General features: G+C 37.2%; 2 protein-coding genes across 3 annotated transcripts in view; one reads left to right on the forward strand and one right to left on the reverse strand.

Annotated features, from left to right (window-relative positions):
* sgip1a (SH3GL interacting endocytic adaptor 1a) overlaps positions 1-23,809 on the forward strand; it is a 38,369-nt gene extending 14,560 nt beyond the window's left edge. The window contains exons 2-22 of one of the 2 annotated variants that reach the window (XM_079461312.1): positions 370-433; positions 1,304-1,328; positions 1,785-1,847; positions 1,978-2,035; positions 2,170-2,348; positions 8,957-8,981; positions 9,086-9,191; positions 9,371-9,465; positions 11,444-11,518; positions 11,709-12,479; positions 13,545-13,669; positions 13,843-13,996; positions 14,945-15,004; positions 16,475-16,534; positions 19,228-19,339; positions 19,648-19,803; positions 20,327-20,459; positions 20,808-21,010; positions 21,352-21,416; positions 21,544-21,708; positions 21,786-23,806. In XM_079461312.1, coding sequence (XP_079317438.1) covers positions 370-433; positions 1,304-1,328; positions 1,785-1,847; positions 1,978-2,035; positions 2,170-2,348; positions 8,957-8,981; positions 9,086-9,191; positions 9,371-9,465; positions 11,444-11,518; positions 11,709-12,479; positions 13,545-13,669; positions 13,843-13,996; positions 14,945-15,004; positions 16,475-16,534; positions 19,228-19,339; positions 19,648-19,803; positions 20,327-20,459; positions 20,808-21,010; positions 21,352-21,416; positions 21,544-21,708; positions 21,786-21,808 — 2,717 coding nt within the window. In that variant the 3' untranslated portion in view covers positions 21,809-23,806. Of the gene's footprint in view, positions 1-369; positions 434-1,303; positions 1,329-1,576; positions 1,598-1,784; positions 1,848-1,977; positions 2,036-2,169; positions 2,349-8,956; positions 8,982-9,085; positions 9,192-9,370; positions 9,466-11,443; positions 11,519-11,708; positions 12,480-13,544; positions 13,670-13,842; positions 13,997-14,944; positions 15,005-16,474; positions 16,535-19,227; positions 19,340-19,647; positions 19,804-20,326; positions 20,460-20,807; positions 21,011-21,351; positions 21,417-21,543; positions 21,709-21,785 lie in introns of both variants that reach the window. The other variant, XM_079461313.1, reaches the window with a different exon arrangement.
* A 985-nt stretch (positions 23,810-24,794) lies between these two features.
* Positions 24,795-26,496, reverse strand: insl5a (insulin-like 5a). The gene is made up of 2 exons (XM_079461314.1): positions 26,303-26,496; positions 24,795-24,949 (listed from the first exon to the last, which is right to left on the reverse strand). Exons 1-2 carry the CDS (start codon positions 26,484-26,486, stop codon positions 24,804-24,806), a joined length of 330 nt encoding a protein of 109 aa, XP_079317440.1. The 5' UTR covers positions 26,487-26,496; the 3' UTR covers positions 24,795-24,803.
* Positions 26,497-27,069: the final 573 nt, after the last annotated feature.

Raw genomic sequence — 27,069 nt, forward strand, 5'->3', positions numbered from 1 at the left:
ACGTTTCAGAAACCCTCCTCCTTCCCCAGCTCCACCTGTATAGATCTGCTACAATGTGATTACGTCAGCTATGGGGGCTTATTCATATGTTATGTGTGCAGCAGCAGCATTCCTTATATCCACACAGCAGCACAAGTCTCTGTACTTGCTCTGCCGCAGCACCGTAGCAGATCTATTCCGCCAAGACCAAATACATTTATATGTCATGTACACTACCATGCCAAACCCTCAGAGAGTTCTCATGACAGAACTACACTTATGCACACACAGGCATCCAGACTCACATAAACAGATAGAGCAAACATTAGGGTTGATGAACAGATGGTCTTTAAGGTTGTGCTGTGTGTGTTTGTCTTTCCTAAACCACAGGATTGAAAAAACGCACCAGGAAGGCCTTCGGGATACGGAAGAAAGAAAAGGACACTGACTCTACGTAAGTTTAAATATTTGATTCTGTATACCACAATTAAAGAGAAATAAAGGCCTTTTTACTTATATAACATTACTGATTGTGGCTGGTTGTCACACTATTTTACGCCAAAGAATATTTCTCAAGGATGTAGTTTTTTGCAATGGAAACCTCTGCATAGATGCATATCTCAGTGTAAAAAACATAAAATGTGTCTGATTTAAAACACCTTGTATGTAATACCCTATATAACATTACTGTTTATCTGGATTTTTTTCATCTAAAATCCATTTATTCAATCAATGTGTTTGGCTTCTAATATATACTGTATAAATTCTTCTAATATCTTAAAGAAAAACATATAAGTTCATAGACTGAAAATAAATTTAAATAATTTTCCTGAAAAACAAGTCTGTCAAACAATGAGATAAAATCAATGATTTAAAAAAATATTTGTTCCAGTGTGTTACAACAGACTTATCACACTTGACTGTCTGGCTCCTCCATCCACATCAGATCAAATATAAACTGTCACATTAGATCGACTCTGATACATAATTTCATGTCCCCGCTGTAAACTGCTTAAACCTTCTCTCCCCTCCTTTAACCAGTGGCATGGCTGTGGCATTCACACTGAGTTTTTATTAACACAGTGGAGCATTTGCTGCTTCCTCAATAAGAATTTCTATTTCCTGCCTCAGCGTTTGAAGCGGATGAATAGATGATGTCTGTTTGAGACCCAACTCACAGGTGTTTATGTGCCCGAGAGCAAAGCCCGATTAATTGCTTCTGTTCTTGAGTTTAGAGAAGGTGAGGTTTGCATATTAAGTGGGTATTAAAGTCCTTTTTGATTCTCTCTCTTTGTCTCTCTGTTTTGTTTTCTCCATCTTTTAGGGGGTCACCAGACAGAGAGGGAGGAGTAAGTACTTCTTATTGTTCTATAAGAAGATAAATTTATTTGTGTTTTGGAATTTAATACAATGTTTGGTCCAATGCACTATACACTTAAAACACACTACATAGAAAACATATCATATGTAATGTCATATGTTTTATTACTCATTTACAACTCATTGTATTGATAACAGAGTTTGCCAGGTGTAAAGCGTGTAATAATTTATATTATGTTTTTATTCATCCTTTGTATGATGGATGACGGTGACACAGGAGCCCCAAGAGATTGAATCGGTACTGAACATATTGTACAGTAGAAATGGCATAGTCATCTAGATGAAGGTTCTAACGCTAGACCCAAATTCCCACTAAGCACTTGTAGACTCCACTAGTGGCACCTTCAAACAGGACAAACCTTCACCTAGTGTGAATATCACTGAGTCTGAGTGATATTGCTAAAGTTCTCCTTTCATTTGCTCAGTCACAGAAAAAGACCAATGGGGCTCCAAACGGCTTCTATGGGGAGATTGACTGGGACAGATATGTAAGTACTTACTGTATATTCAGATGCTGCTAATCTCATTGAAACACAAGTGTACAGTTTTCATACGTTAATAGGAGCCATTTTATTTCAAATTTGTAGAACCTAGACTGACATGAGTATTTGTTTGTAGAATTCTCCTGAAGTTGATGAAGAAGGATATAGCATCAGGCCAGAGGAAGAAGAGGGAGATATCCTTCAACTGAGGCACAAATTGTGAATTTTTCCTATGATCCTATGAAATTTTAAGTACACTGCCATGTATTGAATCCTGCCAGTTTTTGGAACCATGCCCCTAACAAGTGACCCCTTAACAGCCCTGCACCAGCTCCAAAAGAGAAGAGTCACTTTTTCTCCTCTAGTGAGTCGGAAGAAGAGGAAGACCACCGTAAAAGGTTTAAGATCAAGATCAAACCGCTGCCACCAGACACTAGCATCGCAGCTCCATCTGTAGATGAATTAAAAGCCTCCATAGGCAACATAGCTCTGTCTCCTTCGCCTCTGGTGAGTCAAGCCAACATCACCAATGCATCCCTATCTTATGATGACATTTCCTCAGCATTCTTTCTTTGGCCCTGTCATAAATGTGACCTTATCCCTAATCAGTCCTCTGGGTCAACGTACCCTACAGCTACATCATGTGTGCCATTTGAGACAGGGCCTTAATCGTAATGTGCCACTGCCGTTGCATATCCACTGTGCTTGTATTGTTTGTATATGTACTGTGGTGGTTACATGGTATTGTAATTCTATTAGAGGGTAATACCATGGTATCATGTAATGGAATATTTTTGTACTGCTATGAACCTGGAGTCACAAGTGGATTCATGAAGGCTTGTGGTGTTGTTGATATATCAGGTTATCACATGGTGAAAGTCATGGTGTAGTTCTAAGGCAACTAGAATTGCTTGCGCTGTGTGGCGTCCGCCATTTCTAAGCCACCGTGAGTTGTGCTCGTCATGAAGGTTCAAGCAAAGGATAGATGGATTTTCAGGTTTTATCACCTGTGCACGGTGACGGTTGCTCTCTATTTGAGTGCTTGTAGCGCATCTACATTTAAAATAACGAACTTCCACATGCAAAAGTCGCAAAATGTAAACAGCCCCTAAGTTATTCATACAGCTGCCCTGGTGAAAGTGTGTTTTGAACAAAAAAACCACCATTTTAATTGTCCAAAAATTCCTACTCGCCATTTAACCAACAACTTATGGGTTTTTATAATCTATATTTGTGCATGTTTACTGAGGCTTATTTATCATGCAACGATAATTTATGTTTTAGTGTGCTTTATGTGAGTCTTTACAGTTTGCTTACATCAGAGATTCCAAAGCGATCATGGAATGAGCACATGTCTGCAGAATGATCTCTTTTTTGCTATGTTTTCACAATAGGCGAAACCTTAGCATGTACCATTGTATTACAGTGGTATCAGATGGAAATACCATGGTGCACTCGAAGAATGCCACAGTGCTCCCGTGTTTTATATACAAAACAGTGTTATGTTTCTGGTAGATTCTGTATGTAAATTCTGATTTAAAAGCTTCTACAATGCTGATGAGAATACAATACAGAACACATTAGATTGTAGTAGCTTTTTAAACGCAACACATAACATTAACTAATATAAGATGCATTCCAATATTGGTTTGGGAATTGTTTTACTGAAGGATGGATGTCATTCATGAGGTATGGTATATCACATCTTTTCTATATTTAAAGAATGAGGAAACTGAGGTAGAGTCACACTGGAACATCCCTTGTCTGTCAATAATTCAGCCTGTTAACTGGGCACAGAAACTTTACTGCACAATGTAGTAAGCAGCAACACAGAGCCCAGGCATTCAGGTCACAGCGTGTCACATGAAGAACTTGCACTTTAAATTATTCACACATGGAGATAACCGTGTCAATATGCTTTTTGGCGTACGTGTCTTATCTATCAAAAGAATTTTAAAAGATACGTTTGAAAGAACTTCATCTGAGAACAATCCGACCTGATCTAGAGCTACCAGGGTTTATCGTGTCCTGTCTTGTTCCTAAAATCAATTAGTGCCTAGATTGGTTTTTAGCTGATACATAGTAATTATCTTTTCGGGGTATTTCATTATCTCTTATTCACACAGTTGCTGAAGGTTTAAAACAGCTGTTCAATTGAATTAATTGTTTTGAGTGATTTCTATAGTGCTTTTTAGAATTATGCATTCTTTCAAAGCAACTTTACAGATAATACATTATAGAATAAACATTAACAAATAGTATAAGGAAGACATAAGGAACAAATCACAAAAGATGATATTATATAAAATTACGGAAATATATATTTTTTTTGTAAAATAAAATAAAATATATAAAACATTTTGTATTATATTACTATGTAGCACTATGTAGGATTGTATCTGCAAGTTAGGCTTTGGGTGAAAGAATGTAAGTGCACACTTCAGCTTTGAACGGTCTCATTATGACCTTAGTGACTAAAGTCCTCTATGTCCAGTACACTGGAATACCAGACATTCCTTACTCATGAATTAAACATCAGTCACATGCCCATCCTGTGCTATGGCAACCTGTGCGTACTTGTGTAACCATGGCGATGGATTAGCCATAAATGCTCTTCTGAAGAAATTGGGAGCAAAGGTTGAACAACACACACTGTAAATCTCCACTCCATAATAGTTTTAGAGAAAGAGGTATTACTTGTACAGTGTACTGAATGTTTCCTACTGTACATCACTTATTTCTGGATGGCCAAGACTTCCAGCAATCCAAAAAGCAGGGAGAAAGAAATGATGGTGGAGTGAAAACAGGGGTTACTTATTATAGCGCACCTTTCGATCAGGTGCTGGGTTCCAGCTGGTGCTCATGTTTTATTTATATGTTTTGCTTCTTTATTAAGCTTCCTAATAAGGCAGTCGGGAAACACTGTGTTCCCTGTCTGTCTTAATTTTATTTTTAGCTTTGTGACTTAATATAGACAGTAATTTGTGGTGCTGTTTTGTTAGACAAGTTAGGTGGATTTGTTTTGAAGTAATCGATCAAACAATAAAGATTGAGTGATCTACTCACTCTGTGACTTGCTTCCATGTAGCACAAAAGACTGGCTTACAGTGACAATGAACACATTTTAGTTTGAATACAAAACCACTTTGAATGTGTTTCAAATATACTATAATATAGTAAATATATAAAAATATAGATTAAAAATAGTCAAAATATAAAATGTATACTCTTAACCTGTGTTTTTATTTTGATGGGTCATCATAAAGACGCTCCCACAATAGATGCTTGAGTTTCAGTGTGTGTAGTTCAGTGACGATAGTTTTTCTCAAATGCACCTGAAATAAACTCTCGGGATGTTCATGTGTTTATGTCCTCATACAGTGAGACGCATACAAATCCTTGAGCGTGATTTAAAAAATGTCAAAATCATTTGGGTGACCGTGTGTTATTAGTTTTGAGCGGTTGTTATCTGGGAATAACGAACTTGCAAATGTCGCGACTGACCAATCAGTATCGAGCATTACAGCGAGCCGTGTAATAATGATCTATGATATTATTTAGCCAGGGGCACTAACTTGTATGACAATAAAAGTCATTCGTTGAGGTCACACATTGATATCTTGATCTGTTGCCACCATCGACTGATCCGGATAATGTATATTATGTGCCGGGGGTGATATCTCGCTTTGCTCAGTGTTGCATCATACAGTTGTCCATGTAGTAGTCTCTTTATCATTCCTTTAAAATTCACTGTCATCTTGTGTTTGTGCATGCTTATCAGACCTCTACTAATGTAGATCATGCTTCCTCTCCTTGTGTCCGTCTCCCTGACTTTTATCCTCATTGATGCTGCCTGTTTTAGAGGAATAGTCCGGTAAGCTATTTATACTTTGTCCTCCTCATTTCAAATGCTGTCTTCCTGCGTTCCTCTTTCGTCATGATGAAGAAAGCATGAGTAGTGTTTGATGTGTTATGTTATATGATCTGTAAATGATCTATGGTCACTTTTTGTGTTTAAAGGGATAGTCTACACAAAAATGAAAATTCTGTCATTCGAATTTCATTTAAATTCCTGCCAATAAAATTACAAAGGCCAAGCAGCAGTTCAGCCAATAAAACTGAAGACTGAACATTCAACCAATAAAATTGAAGAAGACAGTCTGCAGGCGGGCAGATATGTTAGCAAGTGAGATTTCTGGGGCACCATTGACTACCATAAAGGGAACATTATTGTATATATATTTTGTTCTGTTAAAGACAAAAGATCTTTTGGAGAATGTAGGAAAACAAACAGTTCTGAGGCACCTTTGACCACCACTTTTGACTATACCAGAAATGTCAGTTTCTAACATTTTTCAAAATATCTTTCATCAGAACATAACAATTTATACTGGTTTGGCACAACTTGAAGGTGAGTAATTCATGACAGAATTTTCATTTTTGGGTGGAGTATCCCTTTAATGAGACATGTACAGTGCTTCCCAACCAGTATGAATACTTGAAAATGTTTTTTTTTATTGTTAAACCCATCACCAGTTCAATGTTTGTATAAAAGCTGTGTTTGCATGCCACTTGTTTTGCTTGTCCATTCATGCCTCCGATTGCTGGTAACACTTTGTGACGACGGCCAAAAGCCCATACATCATCCTCATTGCTCGCAGCCCATTTTATACCTGAAGTCCTGGACTTAATCCAAAATTAATGTGGGAGAAAAATCTAATGAAGTGATGTTGTACTGGAGTAGGTAGATTGCAGGTCATCTGGGTTCCATTCTCAACTCCGTGTTTTGTCCTTAAGTGATACCCTGCTGAAAAACAAACTAGTCTAAGTTGATTTGATCTGCTGATTTTGGAAGGTTTTGTCATTTGTCAACTGGTTAAGTTCAACCACCCAAACATCTGGGTCAGGCTAGGACAAAAACCCTAGACCCAATTCCCAACCAGAAGCATGTCGAGAGTAATATCCTCTTGACTCTACTCTTGGAAATCCCTTTATTGTGGAAAGTACATATTTTCTGAAATTACATCATATGATGATGTCCCAGGAAACACTGCACAGCTACACAGATGAAATTACACATGCAAATATAATTATATAGTGTTTTAGAGATGTTGCCTTTATTATGACACTAATCAGTAGCAAAAATCAAGTTAAAGATAATCAGCTTTTTGTGGTTCAAATGTAGATCAGCAAATTCATTACAGTTATGTGAAGGTAAATGTGGGGTCTAATGCAGTAGTGTTATGCAGTTTAGGAACAGAGGGTTGTTTTGATTAAAATCTATATTACTGACTTGTCACTTTTTGACCAGGTGTCTCTTCTCTCTTCCTTTTTGCTGGTCACAGAGACGTAGCCCGGTAAGTGCCAGTTACAGTGTTATTGTTTTATATGCTGTTTTATTTTTTCACATATAGTTTGTTTTAAGTGAACCAAGCCCAGTTCACTTAAAGTGGACTCAAAAGTGAACCCAGTTCTTCTTTTGGTTCTCTTGAGCACTAGAGTGATCTCAGAATTTTTTTGCTATTCAAGACTTTACAATAAGGTTATAATTACCATTGGCTATTATTTACAGTATCATGAATTAACAGTGTGTATATATATATATATATATATATATATATATATATATTGATTCTTAATTACTGAAAAACTGCACAACTTAAAAGCTAATTTTACAATATAATACAGTTAAAAGAATGGATTAGTAAATGTCAACATTAAACAAGATTATGTTGATACTGTGGTGTTCAGTAGGTTGTCATATTAATAAATGTAACTAATGTTAAAGATCTTTCCAAAAAGGATTTACAACTCAGATAGAACAACAAAACATTTATTTATTGAAATGAACAGAAAATATAATAAAAAGAACTAGACTTGATGTGTGATAAAGATTGGTGAAATATAATGTAAAACTAAATCGAATATCAGTTAATTTAATTTAGAATATAAACCTTAAACCGTTCATCCTCATGTTTTGAGACTTTATGAAATGTTTCGTTGGTCAACGCATTGTTGATCTGAGCCTGCGATGTCTGTGGCAAGTACAGCGTTTCTCCTTTTTTATTATTAATGGGCGAAACGAGCGAGCCGACTTTAGCCTGAACATGTAAATATGCTTGATTTTCTAATCAAGAACATGTGAAAGAATATGAACATCACCATAATATGCTGACTCAAGTGAATATGTACCTTTGGTAAATTAACAAATGAAGTCTGTATTTAATTTTGTTTTACGTGCATTATAAAGCGCATAGCTGCAGGTACGGCAAGCCTCCAGGTACACATGTCCAAACGCAAAGCGGACTGAGATTTTATTGCTTTCGCATGTCGCAAAGAAACTGAACGAACTAGGTGTGAAAACACCCTTAGTGACAGTTATTTTAAACAGTTTTTGTGCATGGTATTTTAGTGATAAAAATTGTGTTCACCAGCCCCTCAATGCTTTGTATTAGTTCTTCATTGTATTTGTGAATCGCTGCAAATTCTTTTTTGTGCCAATAGATTTACCCTGATTCACAAAATGTCAAGCTATTTTATCTTGCAAGTTAATATTGCGTTTTTAACTACTTTTTCCTGATGTCAGGAAGTACAAAAATCGAACAGAAATGAACATGAATCCTAGTAAAGTCCCCCAGATGGTATAGAGTGACTCAGATGCTTCTCAATGCTTCTCTAGCATAGCTAGATGCCACTAAAATATCCACATTGCTCCTTTAAATCTCTCAAGTTCAAAATTTCTATTTTTCTATCTTTTATTTGGTGTTTTCTACACATATAGACCTTTTTTAAATAAAAATTAGCATGAACCATACTAACCAACATCTAAAACCAAAAACTCTTTCTGCATAATGGATACTTCGTATCTAACTACATTATATTTATATAACTTACTAAAAAATTATCTGAATAGTTGTTTTTCACTGAAACCTTAAACATAGCAACATTTTTGAGTAACTTATAGAAATCAGCTCTCCTGGCAACTATGAAACCCATTATAAAACAGCAATTGAAAAGGTATTTCAAGCACTGTCTTTATCTAAGCCACCGTTCAGCTGATTAAAAGTTATGAGCTTTGAGTCTTATAAATATGTTGACCTTTTGTTTCGTTTCAGGGTCTGGCAAAGAGAAATACACCTAGTAAGTACACACAAACCCGTTTATTCGAGGGTTTTCTGGTATGTGTATTCATGTGACTGTATGCTAAGCGTATTTGTACTACATGAACTTCCTGTGCTTATCAGGTGAAGAAATTGCACGACCGAGACGTGCTGTTCGGACGCCTGTACCAGCTCCCGCCTCTTCCCCAACACGTGCACCTGCTTCTGCACCTGCTTCAGAGCCCACTAGGTACATACAAACAAATATAAACTGCACCTTTGTTGCTTTTTGGTGTTTATATCAAACATTTCGAGATGTTTGAGAAAATCTTAATAGATGATATCTGAAGAATGAAGGTCCTCTGAATGTGACTGGACCATCTGGTTGGATGAGTCATGCAGATCTGACTTATTTTTGCTCTATTTCAGTAATAAGAAATCTCCAGTGCCAGAGGATGCAACAGCCTTATTTGGTCCGCCACTGGAAACAGCCTTTGATGATGATGATGAGAAGACAAGTGAAGGTACATCCTGAATGGATGTTGATATGTCGTGTAATGTATTTAGGATTTTTCAGGACAACTGAATTTCAAATAGTTGCTCATAATCCTACAGAAGCACTTATTTTTGGGGGCTTATCGTTCACTTCATTCATTTAAACAAAATTTCACTTTGTTATGTCATATATATGTGTCTTCTAAGGACTCACAGAGCGTATATACTGTACAAATACTACACTTAGACAACGACTGCCATTTATGCATAATCATATTTCAGTATGTGTACTTAAAAAGCACTGTTCAACTCTTATATAAGCAATGCCTGTTTATGTAACGCCACAGAACGGTAGAATAGAGCATTCATTGATGGTGTCCAGTGTTTATGTGTCTTTTGAAACACCTCACTTAATTCAGTTTGCAGTATTTCATATTGAAAGAATTAGGTGCCAATATGACAGAAATAGGCATATGTGTTGCATGGCGATTCCTTCATCTATGTGAGTCACACACAGTTGTTAATTCTGCTCCCCATCGACTGTGTACCGTGTCCCCTTCCATAAATTAGTGGTGATAAAGGAACCTGAGGTTTGGGGTGCACCCCTGCCTGAGCAACACCCAGACTCCTCTCTGGAAACACCTTTTCCTACAGGAAGTAAGTCATTGCTTGTGTGGCATGATTGCCATCATCCTGGTATTGTGACAGTGAATGGTCGCCTGAGTGGAAAAATCCAGATTTTTACTTTAATAACTTTCCCTTCGGCAGTCTCCATTAACCTACTAATTTCTGAAGTCATTAGCCGGCAAACCAAGATTCAGCTCACCAACAGAGTCATTCAGTTCATCCTTTTACTGATTATTTTGTGGTAGCAGTTTACTCAATGTGGCCTATTTTATGCCTGTCAAACCTAAAAAAATAGTTAGGCTTAAGACCGTGATTGTAAAATAGATCTCTAAATTATTAATCATTTGACAACCCCCATAATTATACGTGATTTTTGTACACAGACATATATTAAGCAAACACAAACTTTTATTCTGGAGGCAATAAATTGCGATGAATCATTTGACAGCCTTAATAATCATAAATTGCAGAACTACTCATGGTATGGTCATCAAGTAACATAGAGTAGTCCTCTACTGTTTATCTGCAACGTCATGGGAATTCGTAACTATTTTACGAGGTGGCTAATTCATTTAAATTCACACAATTGTAGCCGTACGTTTTTGTACATTTTGTTTTAGCGTCAGTGATGGTATGTTTAGGGGAGGGGCTTCAGTATTTTTTTTAAATAATCGTACGTATTTAAACGATTCACATATTACGAATTAATGCGAATAAGCCAACTGATAAAATAGTTATGTGTTCTATTCCCAAAAGCATCGTAACCTTAAGTTGATATTGGAACCATTGTCACCAATGGAGCTACGATCAACGTAGGCTTACGATGCTTCTGGGAAACGCAGCCTAGGCTGGTAGTTTCTAACTGTCACTAATTCAACTCAAATGTTTCTTTTAGGAGTTTGAGACCATATTAGGAGTTTGCGATGCGATTCGCTTATAATTTCAGTGTGAATGCAATGCGATCTAGATTCATTTTTAATTTTGTGTAATTGCAAATAAACCATATTAAACAAATACAAATGAAGTCAAGTAGTCCACTTGCAGTCAACAAATATCCAAAGCATCAACTAGTTGTGGAAATGCAGGATAAATCAACTCAACTAGGCTGTGTTATCTGTGTAATAACATGACCATTACATAACATCCTGCCAAGCTTGAAAATCCTTTATGATGAATAGTAGGTCACAGAGAGTGAAGTGTTATCAGACAGTATGATCCAGTCATCCCATGCCACAGTCCCTGTCTGTCTGTCTTTCCCTGACTGCCTGAATGAGACCTTGACTTTGCATGGTGCTTGGAGGCGTGGCATGAAGGTGTGGCCTTCACAGGAAAGGGGGGTGTATGTGAAAGCTTGTTTCAGCCACACTAATGTCATTGCAGCGCTGCCTCCGCTTCCGCCTAAGAATGTGCCGACCTCCCCCCCTCCAAGTGGATCTTCGTCTGCAGAACCTTCTGGTAAGATCCCTCCAGCAACCACTGCTCAGCCTGTACTGATTTGTCTTGTTTGTCTCATGCCTGTAATGTCTTCTTGCAATCTGTCTTGTGAGTATCCCTTACAATGAGATCGTCTTTTGCTATCTCTTGCCTTATCGTTTTTTTTGTTGTTGTTTGTTTCTATGTGGTTTCTGTGTGGTTTGTGATGCAGATGTGCAGAAAGAAGAGGAGAGTTCAAGGCTGGCCACACAGAGGCCTTCAATAGCTGATCTGGACAACATATTTGGCCCAGAGGATTCTTCAAACCCTGGTCAGGATGATGGAGACCAGTGGGTCAGCTTCCATGAGTCACCTGAAAAACGTCCTCCTCAAGAGGAAGAAACAGCACCTCCACTCCCCTCATCTCCATCTCCCCCATCAGAACCAGCACCCCAGTTACCAAAACCCCCCCCTCCGTCAGAGGAGCTTAACCCTCCTTTACCAAAATCCCCACCACCTCATGTCGAGCCTATACAATCTCCTCTTTCCAGTGAGCCACAGAGGTATAGTCCTCCACCACCACCAACAGTTCCTCCTGTTCCCAAAGACACTACTCCTTCGCCACCAACTATCCCACCCCCTCCAGCTGAAGATGCCCCACTCCCACCAACTCCAAATGATCCTTCCAAGTCCCTCCCTTACACAGATTTATTGCCACGTGTTTCTCCAACGGACACACAGCCAGACTCTGCCAACAGTCCACCGTCTACTGTAGAGATAAATGTACGCACAATCCCTCTACCCATGGTTATACACCAGGAGGAAAAGAAGAGCCCAGAGGAGACCCCTTCAAAAGAGGACCTGATTGAGAGCAGCGCGTCACCCAAAGAGATCGGGCAAGGACCACGTTCGACACCACCCCCTCCTCCACCTCCCACATACAGGGCAGTGGTGTCCTCGCCAGGGCCCGTTCCTCCATCTGGTACAGGTGGAAGTGAAAGTGGTGAGTCTGATCTACACAAACGTGTCTGCCTTAATACAAAGTAGTCACATAACAATAAAGATTGCAAACAGCAAGTACCTTGTTTTGATTTATTTAATAAATGTCTAACAATGTAACAAGGAGAATGGACAAAGACTCTGAATATTGGAAATACAAATAAGTTGAGTCTGAATTTCTGCTCCAGTCATTATTATTTAACAAAAGAGCCTCAGAGAGAAAACATTTAAATGACAAATTTTTGCCTCATTATTTTCTATATATAGATACATACAGCTTCACCACTCTTGTGCAATGCTACTAAATGGTATTAGCAACTTAAAAAAGAAGTTAGTGTTAATGCTGCATTAAAATAAGCTTTATGCCGAACGTCACATGCAGGAAACAGGTCTCATGCAGTTTAGGTCTTTTATATGCGCTTGTTACATATAGAGCTATTTTACTCAAAATGCTTTGTGTACTACCGTGCACCATGAATAAAGAGTTTTTAATACATTTTGAATGCACGTTGTCATTTGTATAAATTTGGACATCACTTTTGTCCAGGACTGTATATCATTCTAGGTCATAGTGGTTTTCTGTCAACAGCTTTGATTTATTTTATAAATATTCATGAGCTGCACTGTATGTCAATTTAACGTCTGGGTTATATGATTAAAATAGAGTGATAAATGACTGACCATTGATTTTCACAATGTATGTTCCAAGAATATCAAATATTGACATGAATCGCTTTGCACACCAGTCAGGTTTGCATAGCATATCTTGCACATTCAGTAGTCATTAGACAGCCATTTTTATTTGGGTGGTAGGTTTCCTACCGTTGAGAATAGATGGTAACCAAAAATAATGCCATTGACATTCCTCCAGAGAGGATCCATGTCACCAAAATCCATTTATCAAAATACCTGAAAGAGGTTATCCAGTCTCCAGCTGAGGGAATATGTTTTGAGCAAGCTGGCTTTGTAAATATGATGTAATTCTGGTCAAGTGTCCAATCACAATGGACTCTTTGATGTGCTCCATGCGTGTTACTTTTTGCTTTAATGGAGTGCTCTTGCTCCATAGACTCCAACTCCCCTACACGTACCTCTACACCATTGGCCATCATCAGCTCCCCTCCTCCCCCTCCCCCGCCAAGGCCACCCTCACGACCCAAACTGCCTCCTGGGAAACCAAGTGTTGGGGACATGGTACGTGATAACTTAAAAAGTTGTATTGACTGACTTCACATTTAAAGGAATATTCTTGAAAACTAAACCAAGCACAAGCTACAGATCTGTTGATCTGTGTATATAGCCAACCCATTCTCTCTGTTCTAAATCTCCCCTCTGTTTCTTCTGTCTTTTCCTGCATTACCTGTCAGAATCGACCATTCAGCCCCCCTGTACACTCGTCCAGCCCCCCTCCACTGGCTCCGTTGGCTCGGGCAGAGAGCACCTCTTCCATCTCCTCCACCAACTCTCTGAGCGCAGCCACCACGCCCACCGTCGGTAAAGATCTCTCCGTTTCTGTGTCAGGTGTGACTTCACTTCCCATCATTCTCTCTGCTTTGCCGTCCTGTGCTTTTTTGTGTGTTTTCTGCCCGTCTAGCTAGGATTCCGTGTAACCAGAGCCATTTCATATCGGGGACCTGTAACGCTCAGTGTTCTGTATTGTTCTGATTGCAAATGTATGGTGATAATGCAGTTTAGATAAACAATTAAATAAAAAATCGGACCTTAAATGAATCTTCTGGTTAAAGTGTTTGACTTTGACTTGTGTGATTATCATAGTCTGTCTTTAGGTGATAATGCATTAGTCAGTTTGGATCTATTTTTGCCTGGTGTTTGGACTAGATGGAGAGTCTGATATGCATGCTGTTGTACAGACAAAGTGGATTGTTTTAAATCCTGAATTGTTTGTATTTAAGGAAATAGAAAATCATTGTAGACAATAATCTAAGACTCTTAAATAATCTTTGATTTGAAAAGACTTGAAGAAAAGATTTTTGAAAAGATTTGAAAAGAGCAGATACACTGTACTGTATAATTGAGATAAAAACATAATTAGATATATAGGAACTGATCAATCTTAATATCTTAGTATATCTCTGTTTCTTTTCTGGACCATTTTAAGTGCTGTCATTGATTGCCATAAGAAAATATTTAGCAGCCATATTTTTTTTTAATACCATCAGGGTTCAGGGAGTAAATTGTTGTGTTTCATAATGGAAATGTTTGTTGCTTTTGCTATTCCATTCTTTTTCTATCCATCATTTTCCATCAACTTTTTGACTATTTTATTTATTTTTCTTTACTTGTTGTCCATTTAGCATTTTTTATGTGTCGTGCATCCATTGTGATGTCTGAGTTTAATGACTGTGATTTTTGTTATCTTAATTACTTTATTTTATTATATTGTTTATTTTTTGTTTGTGATTTGTCGTCTCGTCCTGTCTTTTGGGCTGACGTAATGTCTGATGTCAGAAGATGATGCTTTTGTAGACAAACTTCCCAGCTTTGAGAGACGGGCAGACATGCCAGCAGGTACGCTATGAACCCTCCCTAAATGAATGGATGGGAATGGAGACCACTGATTCCACATAACCCATAGTGTCCATCATGGTGATCTTTGTTTTCCAGAGATCTTAAACCAGTAAACAAGATGGGTGTAGCTTCATGAGTCATTCAAACTGTTTTTCTACTATTTTAAAACTATCTAAGATAAATTTTTTGTTAAGGCCATGCATGTAAGTGATCGGGCTCCACCAGTATCACAGGCCCAGCATCCCACATCTAACATCTTCACATCAAGAACCAGGGACAGGAGAGTCTTTCAGTCCCTGAAAAGCATCAGTGTAGCTGCGGGCTGTGTGAAGGAGTGCCACCATCCCACTTGAAAAGATCCCATACACACAGTCTTTCAGTGTTTGAAGTGAGGTCTGGAATTCAGCCCAAGTGGTGGCAGTACTGATCAGTATGCTCGGCACCTCTCTCGTTTGAGTGGAGAGCACTCAGACATCACACCTGGATAAAAGCATATCTAACAGCACATTAGCCATGCTACAAAGGTCACATTTTAGTGCCACGTAATACAGGTGGAAAACACAACTTTATATTTGATCCCTACAATCCAGAATATCAATTTATCAGCCGAGTGAACACATCGAGATGTCTTCTCAAGTGATTTTCATTTTCGTCATTCATAATCCTCGTCGTCACTTTATTTCTGTTGCCTAGTGCTATATCCTCCCATCCAGCATTGTTTAAAAATGCTGAAAAAAAACTTGTTTACTCCCTACTGTTGTGTCTCTCAATACTGCCCTCTGTTGTCCACAATCCCTGCTGCAGCCTAGCACCTTCCAGACATATGCTGTATGAAGAAATATAAATAATATGCTTTTTTTCAATGCAGTTTGAGATTTTTAAGGCTCATATTGTTACTTTTGTGCCAATGTAACAACAAATATTTTTTATTGGATTTTTACCTTTAATGTGTAGTGTTTTATAGTCAAATAATCTCCAGATGATTTGTGTAGGCTTCCTTTTAGATGGATTGTCTGTAGCTTGAATCTGATTGGTAGATTTAACGCAACTTTGGCCAAGTGATGCTAACACATGTATAATCTAGGGACGAACAGATGTTCTCCTCACTTTGATGTAGGCAGTTCCTTAAACTCACCTTTTGCTGTTGTATGACTTGTTTTGATAATACACAAAAAGCTAATTTAGCTAAATTTTCGTATTAATAATGCTACAATAACTAAAGCTAGCAATTTTTTTTAATTGTCATTATGTTTTTGTACGTATTTGATTGGTCCATGTGCTGTGCAAAACATATAAATGTTTCTCACATCATAGTCATGCCCATCTGAAGTGTTTTGTGATCACGTCTTTGACCTCCGACCTCCCCCCTTCACCGTGGTGTATGATGGACCTGTGTGTGACTCACGCTACTGTCCTTCTCTTCCCCTTCTCCTTCCCGACCCCAACCTTATACCCCCTCCCTCCAAACAGAGACAGACCAGCCCTCCCTCGTATGGTTTGACCGAGGCAAGTTTTATTTAACCTTTGAAGGTAAGTTGAGGTTTATGTCTGAGGACGTAGCGCGTGTACGCTCAAGTCTCATCTGACTCCCCCCTTTCTCTCATGCGTTCACGTGTTCATCGTATGCTTTTCTTCACAACATCTGCTTTGCTCTTTATATCTGGTTTGGGACGCAGTTGCTTTCATTGGCAGCTTTTCTTTTCTTTAAGGGTCATCGTATTTTTCACCTTCATCTTCATCTTGTTGTTGTTTGGTGGCTCATCTGCTTTGATCTTCATCTTGTCTTTGGTTGTGGATCATAACAGTTTTTCAGATTGAAGGTGCATGCTGTCTGTCAGCATTTTTATCTTTCATTCTTTTGTCCGTTTCTTACACTTCTCCTTTGTTGATCTTTTAATACAATTGCATTAGAAATTCACAGCTTTAGACATAAAAGAAGTTAAGGCATCATTACCATGGACCGTTTTGTTCTCTCCAGTTTGGTCTCCACTATTAACTTACAACCCGAATTCTGGAAAAGTTGGGACTTTTTTAAATAAAATGAAAACTACAGGAGTTTTCATATGAACCAATATTTTATTCACAATAGAAAATAGATAACATAGCAAATGTTTAAACTGAGAGATTTTACACTTTATCCACTAAATTAGCTCATTTAAAATTTAAATTGCAGAGGCTCTTCAATCTATGATAGACTGCGTAAAAAGATCGTGGAATACTTTCAAAACAATGTTCCTTAACGTCAAATTGCAAAGGCTTTGCAAATCTCATCATCTACAGTGCATAACATCATCAAAAGATTCAGAGAAACTGGAGAAATATCTGTGCGTAAGGGACCAGGCCGGAGACCTTTAGTTGATGCCAGTGGTCTTCGGGCCCTCAGACGACACTGCATCACTCATCGGCATGATTGTGTCAGTGACATTACTAAATGGGCCCAGGAATACTTCCAGAAACCACTGTCGGTAAACACAATCCACCGTGCCATCAGCAGATGCCAACTAAAGCTCTATCATGCTAAAAGGAAGCCATATGTGAACATGGTCCAGAAGCGCCGTCGTGTCCTGTGGGCCAAGGCTCATTTAAAATGGACTATTTCACAGTGGAATAGTGTTCTGTGGTCAGAAGAGTCCAAATTTGACATTCTTGTTGGTAATCACGGACGCCATGTCCGGTAAAGAGGAGGGAGACCTTCCAGTGTGTTATCATTGTTCAGTTCAAAAGCCAGCAATGCCCAGACGTCTTCCAACTGTTTTGAAAAGAAAAGAAGATGCTACACCCTGGTAAACATGCCCCCGTCCCAACTTATTTTGAGACTTGTAAGCAGGCATTACATTTTAAATGAGCTAATTTAGTGGATAAAAGTGTAAAATATGTCAGTTTAAACATTTGCTATGTTATCAATGTTTTATTGTGAATAAAATATTGGCTCATGTGATTTGAAATTCCTTATTCAAATTTGAAAAACTATCCAACTTTTCCAGGATTCGGGTTGTACATGGAGGATGAAATACATGTATTTAATGCAAGTGATGCATCTCAAACTGCGGTTTGTGAGTTTTTGTGTGTTGAATTGTAGCTGTTAGAAGTGTCAAAAAACACGAATGATGATGTCCACAGCTCCCAAACATTTGAATAAACTAACTAAATATTTCCATATACATTCACATATACAGTGTAAAGCTGACACTTTTATTTTTGTAATATAAATTATTTTTAACCAGAAGGTACCTACTCTAAAAGAAAATGTTACCTGTAGACCAACAACCGGTTATTTGCTACACTGTAAAACATTCCAGCAGCTTGGGTTCCAGAAAAAAAATTGTAAAGTAAAATTATGTTTTTTGTAAAGTAAAATTGCATGTTTATAATGTTATTTTACACCAAACTTAAAAAAAGTTGTAGTGAAATGTTGTACATTTTTTACATTTTACTATATTCATTTATTCATAGATCTAAATGATAACATCCAGACTTAACAGTCACAGATGGAGGGATGAAGATCACATTTGTTATTGGACCAGGCAAAATTCATTTATGCGTATTAATAACTGCTTTAAAATATTGTGTGAGAGAATTTCGTTTTACATCAACTCAAAAAAGTGCTATAAAAATGAAACCAAATTATTTGTTTTAATATCTTAGCTTTGACATGTTATATTCATAAGAAAAGCATTTGCCATTATATAACATCACAACCAGCATCTGTAGAACCCTTACCGCTCAACCATCAAAATTTTTCTCTCCTTAACATGATTGTTTATCACAAAATGACACCCATATAAGAGAATAAAAAAGCTTGGACTTGAGGTCATGCTCTATATACAGTAGTGTTGTGTAAATCACTTTTAAATTGTCAGGGTGTTTAACATCCAAATATTACGATTTCCCCCTTTAGCATTTTTTACTTATGCTTCAAAATGCATCTTATCACACATATGCCCTATAAACACAAAAAATACTAAAGTGGCCATGTTAGCTGTTCATTTGGAGAAAGTATTGTTCTTCTTCTAAGGTCTGAATCCATGAACTGGAATGAATCCATCAGCTGTCGACTGTCTCCTCGTGCATCTCTGTCTCTCACAATCTATAAGGTGTTTTGTTTGTTTCCGTTTCTCTCATTCTTTATCACTCTTCATCCATCTATCCGTCTCTATTGAATCTCTCTCGATTGCTTAGTGACTCACAGTTTGGTCTATAAGCGTGTGTTTGTGTTCTCTCAGGCTGCTCTCGAGGGCCTAGTCCTCTTACAATGGGGGCACAGGACACACTGCCTGTGGCCGCAGCTTTCACAGAGACTGTGAGCGCATTCTTCAAAGGAGCTGATCCTAATAAGTAGGTCATACCAACTTTACAAAACTGTTTGAATAAAAATGTAATAAAATAAGGTCACGTGTACTGGTCATTATGACCAAACAAACCCACCTAAGGAAATGATTATCCTGAATTAATTTATTTTGCTATAATGACTAACCGACCAATCAGAAATTAGTGTTCCAACAAGCATAGATGAGTTTTCTTTCCGTTTCTTTCTCTCACACTGTTAAAATGTCTAAAATGTCTCCCGTGACAATATTTTTTGTTTTGAGAGCTATTCTGTTTCTACCACTATATATATATGTTTCATGATGTTGCTTTCTTAGGTGTGTGGTGAAGATCACAGGAGAGATGGTGTTGTCCTTCCCGGCGGGCATCACTCGGCATTTTGCAAATAACCCCTCACCTGCTGCTCTAACCTTTAGCATAAACAACTACAGTCGTCTGGAGCACGTCCTCCCTAACCCCCAGTTACTGTGCTGGTAATAACTTTCATCTCCCACCCTCCGTCTGTCCAACTTTCACAAACCTTAAGCAATATTTAAAACTGCACTTTGGGAATCACATGACTGACTGATATGGCAGTCGTTTTAGACTTGTGTTACGGCAAAAGCAGAAATGTTTCATAACGAAAATGCAGATATAAAGCGAATACAATTGTAATATATATATAAAAAACAGTATACAATCATTATACAGTGATTTCTGAAGCATTTAGTAAAGTAATTACCAATGAATGGATAGTTAAATATTATCATAAATAATAACCCTGAGTGTTAAGTTAAAAGCACATCTACTTCAGTCTCTTACATCAGGATTCACAACCTACACGCAGTCAGCTGAAAGTGACTCACATATGACTAATCACATCTCAGCACGAGCAGAGTGTTGTTCAGTATTCACTGGGGGGTGGTATCTTACAGAAACATTTTACATTTTGTTGTTTATGTGGTAATACAGTCGAGCTTGATCTTAATATTGAATGCGCTTTCAAATGTCCCACAGTGACACGACACAGTCCAATCCAAACTCAAAAGAGTTCTGGGTGAACATGCCAAACCTGATGACCCATTTAAAGAAGGTGGCTGAGCAGAAACCACAAGCAACATACTACAATGTTGACATGCTGAAGTATCAGGTGAGAACGTCACATCAACATTTTGTCTATATTTATTTGACCTTGCATGGTGTTTAATTTGTACGAAATCTATAAATAAATTGCAAAATCCCAACACTTTTTATTGATATAAATGCTTTATTCTCCATTTAAAAAGTTAATAAGTAGCCTAATGCATTTATTTTTCTATTCAGATTACTGAATGCATGATTATATGAAAAGTTGCATTTTGTTTTCATTTAGTGTTGTATTATGTATCAATATCAGAACAGACCTGCAAAATATTATTCAGTCACAACTCACAAGTTGAGTTACTGCAAGTGATTCTAGATTTATAGAATTTTCCTTCTTTCTGTCTGTGTGCATCAGGTGTTACCCAAAGGTCTACAGTCCACCCCTCTGAATCTGGCGGTGAGCTGGAAGTGTGAGCCCACCAGCACTGATCTGAGGATAGACTACAAATACAACGGTGGGGCCATGACCACTCCTGTCGCTCTCAACAATGTTCAGTTTCTCATCCCGGTGGATGGAGGAGTGAGCAAACTTCAGGCTGTGCTTCCCCCAGCTGCCTGGTGAGAGATCAATGATGGGACTCCTTTCTAACTATGTGTGTCTTATGAACTTTAGTTAGGTGTTAGGAAAAAAAAGCTTGGCACGTTGGATTATAGCCCTACAAGGGCTTTGGGTACCAGTCTAATTGGAGGCCATATCATAATTTAACATGTTTTATTTGCAAGACAATTATTTAATTCAAATACGGAAAAGTTATGACTAAATATCCCTGAAAACTAAACTTTCTTGTCCTTTAACATTTGTGGTGGTCTGGTTGGCCTGGGCCATTATCCTTGATATTATGATAAAAAGTGATTGTTTTGTTAGTTAGTATCTCAGTCTTCTATATTTTATTTTACAGGAATGCAGAGCAGCAGAGAATCTTGTGGAAAATTCCAGATATTTCACAAAAGTCGGAAAACGGAGGTGAGATTCATTATCCAAGTAGAACATTGTATAAACATCTTTATGCTTGTATATAAAAATGTTTAGCAATCTTATTACTCTAACATATCACACGCAGTTTCTTAACTTTTTTCTTCTCCGTCCCAAGGAGTGGGATCTCTGCTGGCTCGCTTCCAGCTCACCGAGGGTCCCAGTAAACCCGCCCCAGTGGTAGTGCAGTTCACCAGCGAGGGCAGCACTTTGTCAGGCTGTGACATTGAACTTGTTGGCCTTGGATATCGTTTTTCTCTCATCAAGAAGAGATTTGCAGCAGGTAATGCCACACATGAAGCTGATTTCTGTAAATCTTTAAAAATAATGGAAGCTGATTTTTTCATGTAAATTTCTCAGGAAAATACATGGCAGACATCTGAACAACATGATCCATTCAAGTCTGCATATTTTGGACCAATTACGAATATTGAGAACACAGGACAGATCACGACCCTGACCCATACTTGACCTGACGGATAAACCTTTATAGATGTACAACACAGATGGACCTCCCACACTCCAGCAGTATTAAATGAGTTGCATTATAAAATTGTGGACCATTTTAGGGTGTACTTCTTTATATCCGTGAACTGTATTCACATCTGTTAACAGCAGTTAAACAGCCTGGGTTTGTTCGTAAGGTTAGCCTCTTTTCTGTCGAATGTGTCGTTGGCTGTGCCTAACTGAACCTGAATTGTCTGTATCCCTCTCCAAATGTGGTACTAAAAATGTATTGTTTTTATTACTCTATGCATTAGATTTGTCTGAGGAATCACCGTTTTAAAACAAGGTAGCAAAAGTTAAACTGGTTGAAAAAAGAAACTGGCTCTGTCTAAAGATGCTGTTAGAGAGATGAGCCTCTCTGCCACTAGATGGCGCTATATTGTTGCATGTAGTATGACGTCTGCACAGGATTTGGTATTGCTCATGCTTCATTAGTCATAAAAAAGTACTTCAGGAATATCACATTTAATTCATTGAGTACATTCAGGTTGAATTTCTGAATTGGAAAACAATAGAAATTGTATTTTGTCAGAATTTATAGACTGCCACAATAAGTGTCCTGCTTGCAATAGACACCCCAAAACAATTTTCCTTCACATAAAATGTCATTTTAAATTAATAATATATATCTTGAAAGCCGTTCAGTGTTTTCTTGTATTGTTATATAGCCTCAGAGTACATGACATCATTCTATTTTTATTTATTCATTATTGTAAAAAAGTCACACTGTATATGAATAGACTTTGAATGGCATCACCATTTAGGACTTTTTGTTATTTGTGTAGTTGGTTAAGCTGTGTACAGTATATTGCTGAGGTATAATTTTTCAATTTATTTCAGATCTAATTTTTTAACTCGAGTGCAACAGAAAACAAAGCTATATATGGGGTGGGTGAACATTTAAAAGAGAAACTTTAACGGGATACTGTAGATGCATCAAGCTTAATGTTATTACAGTGTTATGTATAGCAGCACTATTAGTTGAAACTGGATTGTCAGCTTGAATTCTTATTGAATTAAAATTCACGCACATGTGTTTGGATTCAGCCTCCATCACCCCCATAGCACCCGACGCCCAAGCATGAGCCCGTATCCAGCCACCCTTGCGCTTGAGAGCATCCTTATTTTGCAAATGGTAACGGTCTCTGTGAGATGACGAGGTTTCCGAGTGGTTAAATGACCAAATCGCTTTCTTTCTTTCGTTCGTTTGTGTATCTCCAGAATTGTCCTTTAAGAGAAAAATATTGAGCTGCATATTTTTTAAATGTTTAAACTTATGAATAAAGTGAAAATCTTGTTTCTTGTGGAAAAAAGAAAAGAAAAAAAAACAAGGTGTTACTGTTTAACTTCCCAAATGCTCTGATGTTTAATGTCAAGAACAAAAATGTTGGTTACATGGATCTTTGACTGTGTCTATAGACGTTGTGATGGCTTGGAGAGATTACTGGTGCTTTGTGATTCACAGGTTTGTTTCCATTTGCATTTCATGTTTTCGAATGAGCGGTTGTACGCTGCGTCGCATATTTTCTGACCACTGAAGGATTTTTTCTTGCACTGAGTTAAATCGATGAAAAAATCCTATGAATTCACGTCTGTGTAGTGTATAATCAGTATGTCTACATGGTTCAAAGTGAAATGTCAGTCAGATGCTCAGAAGAAGTGAGAAAACTGGATCTTCTAGTGTGAAGTTGTGTATCTGTGAGAGTGAGAGTTTGCGTGTGTGCGGGTGTGTGTGTGTGTGTACGTGCTATCTGGTAACCGTAGATCATCTCTTCCCATCAACATGTGCAAGCTGTGTTTGTACAAATAATGTTAAAGAGCTGAGATACCGAGATTACTTTGCTTTTTCCAAAACAATAAAATATATAAGCCTGAGTACACTGTATGCATTGTGTTTTATGTTTTTGATATTTCTACAAAATGCTTTATGAATTATTGTGAAAGGACTTCTGAAAATGTCAAAAATTGGAAAAACATGGGTGTTATTAAAACATTATTACCATTATTAAAAATGACATTAATAATAGCTATTGCATTAGCTATCATGAACTTTTAATAGTATAGGATTTTAAATGAAATATTTAAATGAAATAAATAAACTTTAGACTTTACAATTTTTATTTTAAACAATTTGTCAATACAAAAATATATTTTGGTTTATAATTATCAACAGGGCCTGTACTAATATTGTTCACTATCCATGTTAATTCATAAGTCATTATTGTTATAAATTCTATTGTTGAATATCGTCATTGTCCTTCCGAAACCTCAAATGTCCAAATTTGTAGTTTTTTTAGAAAATGAAAATAAACACAGAACCTTTTAAATAATGAAATAAAGAGTGTGTTGTCAAAGTCTACTAATACTTTTCATTGGTTAGATATTTGCCGAACCAAGTGAAAAATATAAATGACTAACAATAATGATTATGACAAATAAAATCAGGAATTATTGATATGTGAAGTTTCAGAAGGACAGCAGCGATATGTTAAAATGTATTAGAATAAGTGGAAATGAAATGAACACTAACAAAGAACAATGAATGCGGTGTTGTTGTCTGTTCATGTTAACAGTTGTGTTCCTTTTTGCTAACAGCATAAAACAACAACAACAAAACAACAAAACAATCTTTGCATATGCTACAACATTTATTGACAAAGTTTGCGATACAACTGGAAACCCTTATACACATTAAAGTGCTTAGGCTATAAAACATTAAGATTTAGCCATAATACGTAAGCTTTATCAACTGTCATATCACATGAATTAAAACACTGTACACTTTATAGAGAAGCCTTCATAATCCGCTTTGATGAATACGGAACTGAATGTGAAAGAAAACAAAGCCACATCAAATGGAAAGGCAAGTCCTCAGCAGAGAAACGCAAGGTCACTCTTCTTACAGCCAACCTGACAGCAGATGTTTGTCATTGCATTATTTAGGTCTCGTCTGGTCAGGTCAGATCCCACAGCCTCGCTGAGATCTTCAGTACTGCTCGGATCTCCATTAAAAAGCCCTGTGGAATGTCAAACACAGAATTGTTAAGACTACAAAATGAGGTGTCAGAAACTTATATCATGTTATACATCACAATGTAACATTGTGACACTGTAATATTGTTTAGTGGATTAAAATGGCTTTTGTCCCATTGAAAATCAGTCATATGTTATAACAAGGTATCTTGTTTTTTGTATTAACACTCAATAAATTACATGTTTTCTGACCCATGAATACACTTTAAAAGAACTGTAGTTTTACAGACTTGACAGATTTTCCATGTAAAATATATTTTTACAGATTGTTTGCAAAGACTGTAAAATGACAGAAAAAGAGTACCAATTTACAAGAAAAACAGGGGGGGGGGCGTGTAATTTTACAGGGAAAACCAGTTATTTAAGAGAACAATATTTATTTTTTGTACAGTTTATTTTTGAAATAGGATCAAAAACTATATAATTACAGAACAAGACAACAAATTTACAAGAAAAATGGGTAAAACTATTTAATACCTTCTATCCTATAATTTTACAGAAAAACTATTTTTTATGGTATATTTCTGTTTTTCCAGTTTAAAGAGTTCTCTGGCTTAACTCAACTTGTAATTAAGTCTAATGGTAATGTCACCAGGCGTTGTTTATCTGTTTATCTTGAGTGCACAGATAACAGAATGTAATATCATTAAAGTAGTGTTCTGTAAAATATCAGCAGGCTTGAGAAAGAGGAAGAGACACTTGGATCTCTCTTAAATGATACAATTAGCAGTAATAACACAGAAAATATTTATATTCAATTAAATTCTGAGATTACAGGCCAGGAATTTACAGATCATACATTTATATTAATACAGAAAATTCTTATTTTATGCTCAAAAACTATTATGAACCTCTTTTACTCAATAATAATGGTTGTAGTTGTATCTTCTATTTTTAATGTTATTTTGTATTGTTTTTATTATTATTACAATTAATACATTTTATTACTGTGGCATTCACATAGGTGGTAACATATTACAGTAATGTATTTTGCATTGTAATAAATAGCACAACGCTGTTAAACTATTTAAAACAACATTTAACACAAATTCAACACGAAAAAACGATATTTCATTATAAATGTTACACTTTTACATACACTAATACATTAAAACGTGTACATAAAAAAGCTTCTAAAATGCTGTTGACAAATAGCAATATATAATATTATATAATATATCCCCAACATATAAAGTCAATCTAGCTTAAATTATTTTAAGTCAAGTAATGCAAACATATATCCAACATATCTATGCAAATATACAAAGGTGTATTTTAGTTTTTCGGAAATGACACCTGACAACAATAGCATGTACTGTATATGTAGTAGAACTCACTTGACTCTCCTTCCATATCCTGTGGACTGCTCAACCTCCTCCACCTGGAACCCCCACAGGTGTAGACGACCGCCCGGATGAACTCTCGGCCACACAGTTTGACGGTCCTTACCTCAGACACGCTACACACAGCCCACAGCAGCAGAACTGGCAGCAGCAACGTATGAGCATGCAGCTTTCTCATCGTGGCTTGAATGAACACACTCCTCTTCTACCCTCAGATTTTCCAACTTTTGTCAACCTCTCTTTAGTCCAGCTCTCGTGTGATCGGCTCATGAGACATGACCCCATTTATGGTGCCATTTTTGTGCTGGATCATTCCATCCTGTCCAAATCCCACCCTCAAATCAAACAACTTAAAATTCCTGATTGTTTCCAATGAACAGTGGTTGATGGCAAACCAAAGAGCAACAGGTATTTAGGTGCTTTACTGCCCCAATCTGAAATGATATTACATCCTACTAACATCTTCAGTTTAATGGTATCAGTGCAGTGATATTCTTCTTAATGAGTGGATAATCTAGTCAAATAAAGACCAGCACTACTCCCCGAGCAAAACAGATGTCCACTGTTTGCTGATTTGACCATCAAATTCTATTCCCTTAAACCTATATGCCATATGAGAAAAGGGACTGCAAATGACCAAGATAGCTATAATCTGAGCCATAATGGTTTTATGGCTGAAGTGGACCCTGAGATGGTTAACAGGGTGATATATGAGGACAAAATGACAACGTTGTATCAGGTTTTAAGTTTTTAAACAATAA

Source organism: Barbatula barbatula (assembly GCF_947034865.1).
Source record: "Barbatula barbatula genome assembly, chromosome: 7".
In the NCBI taxonomy this organism is placed as follows: Eukaryota; Metazoa; Chordata; class Actinopteri; order Cypriniformes; family Nemacheilidae; genus Barbatula; species Barbatula barbatula.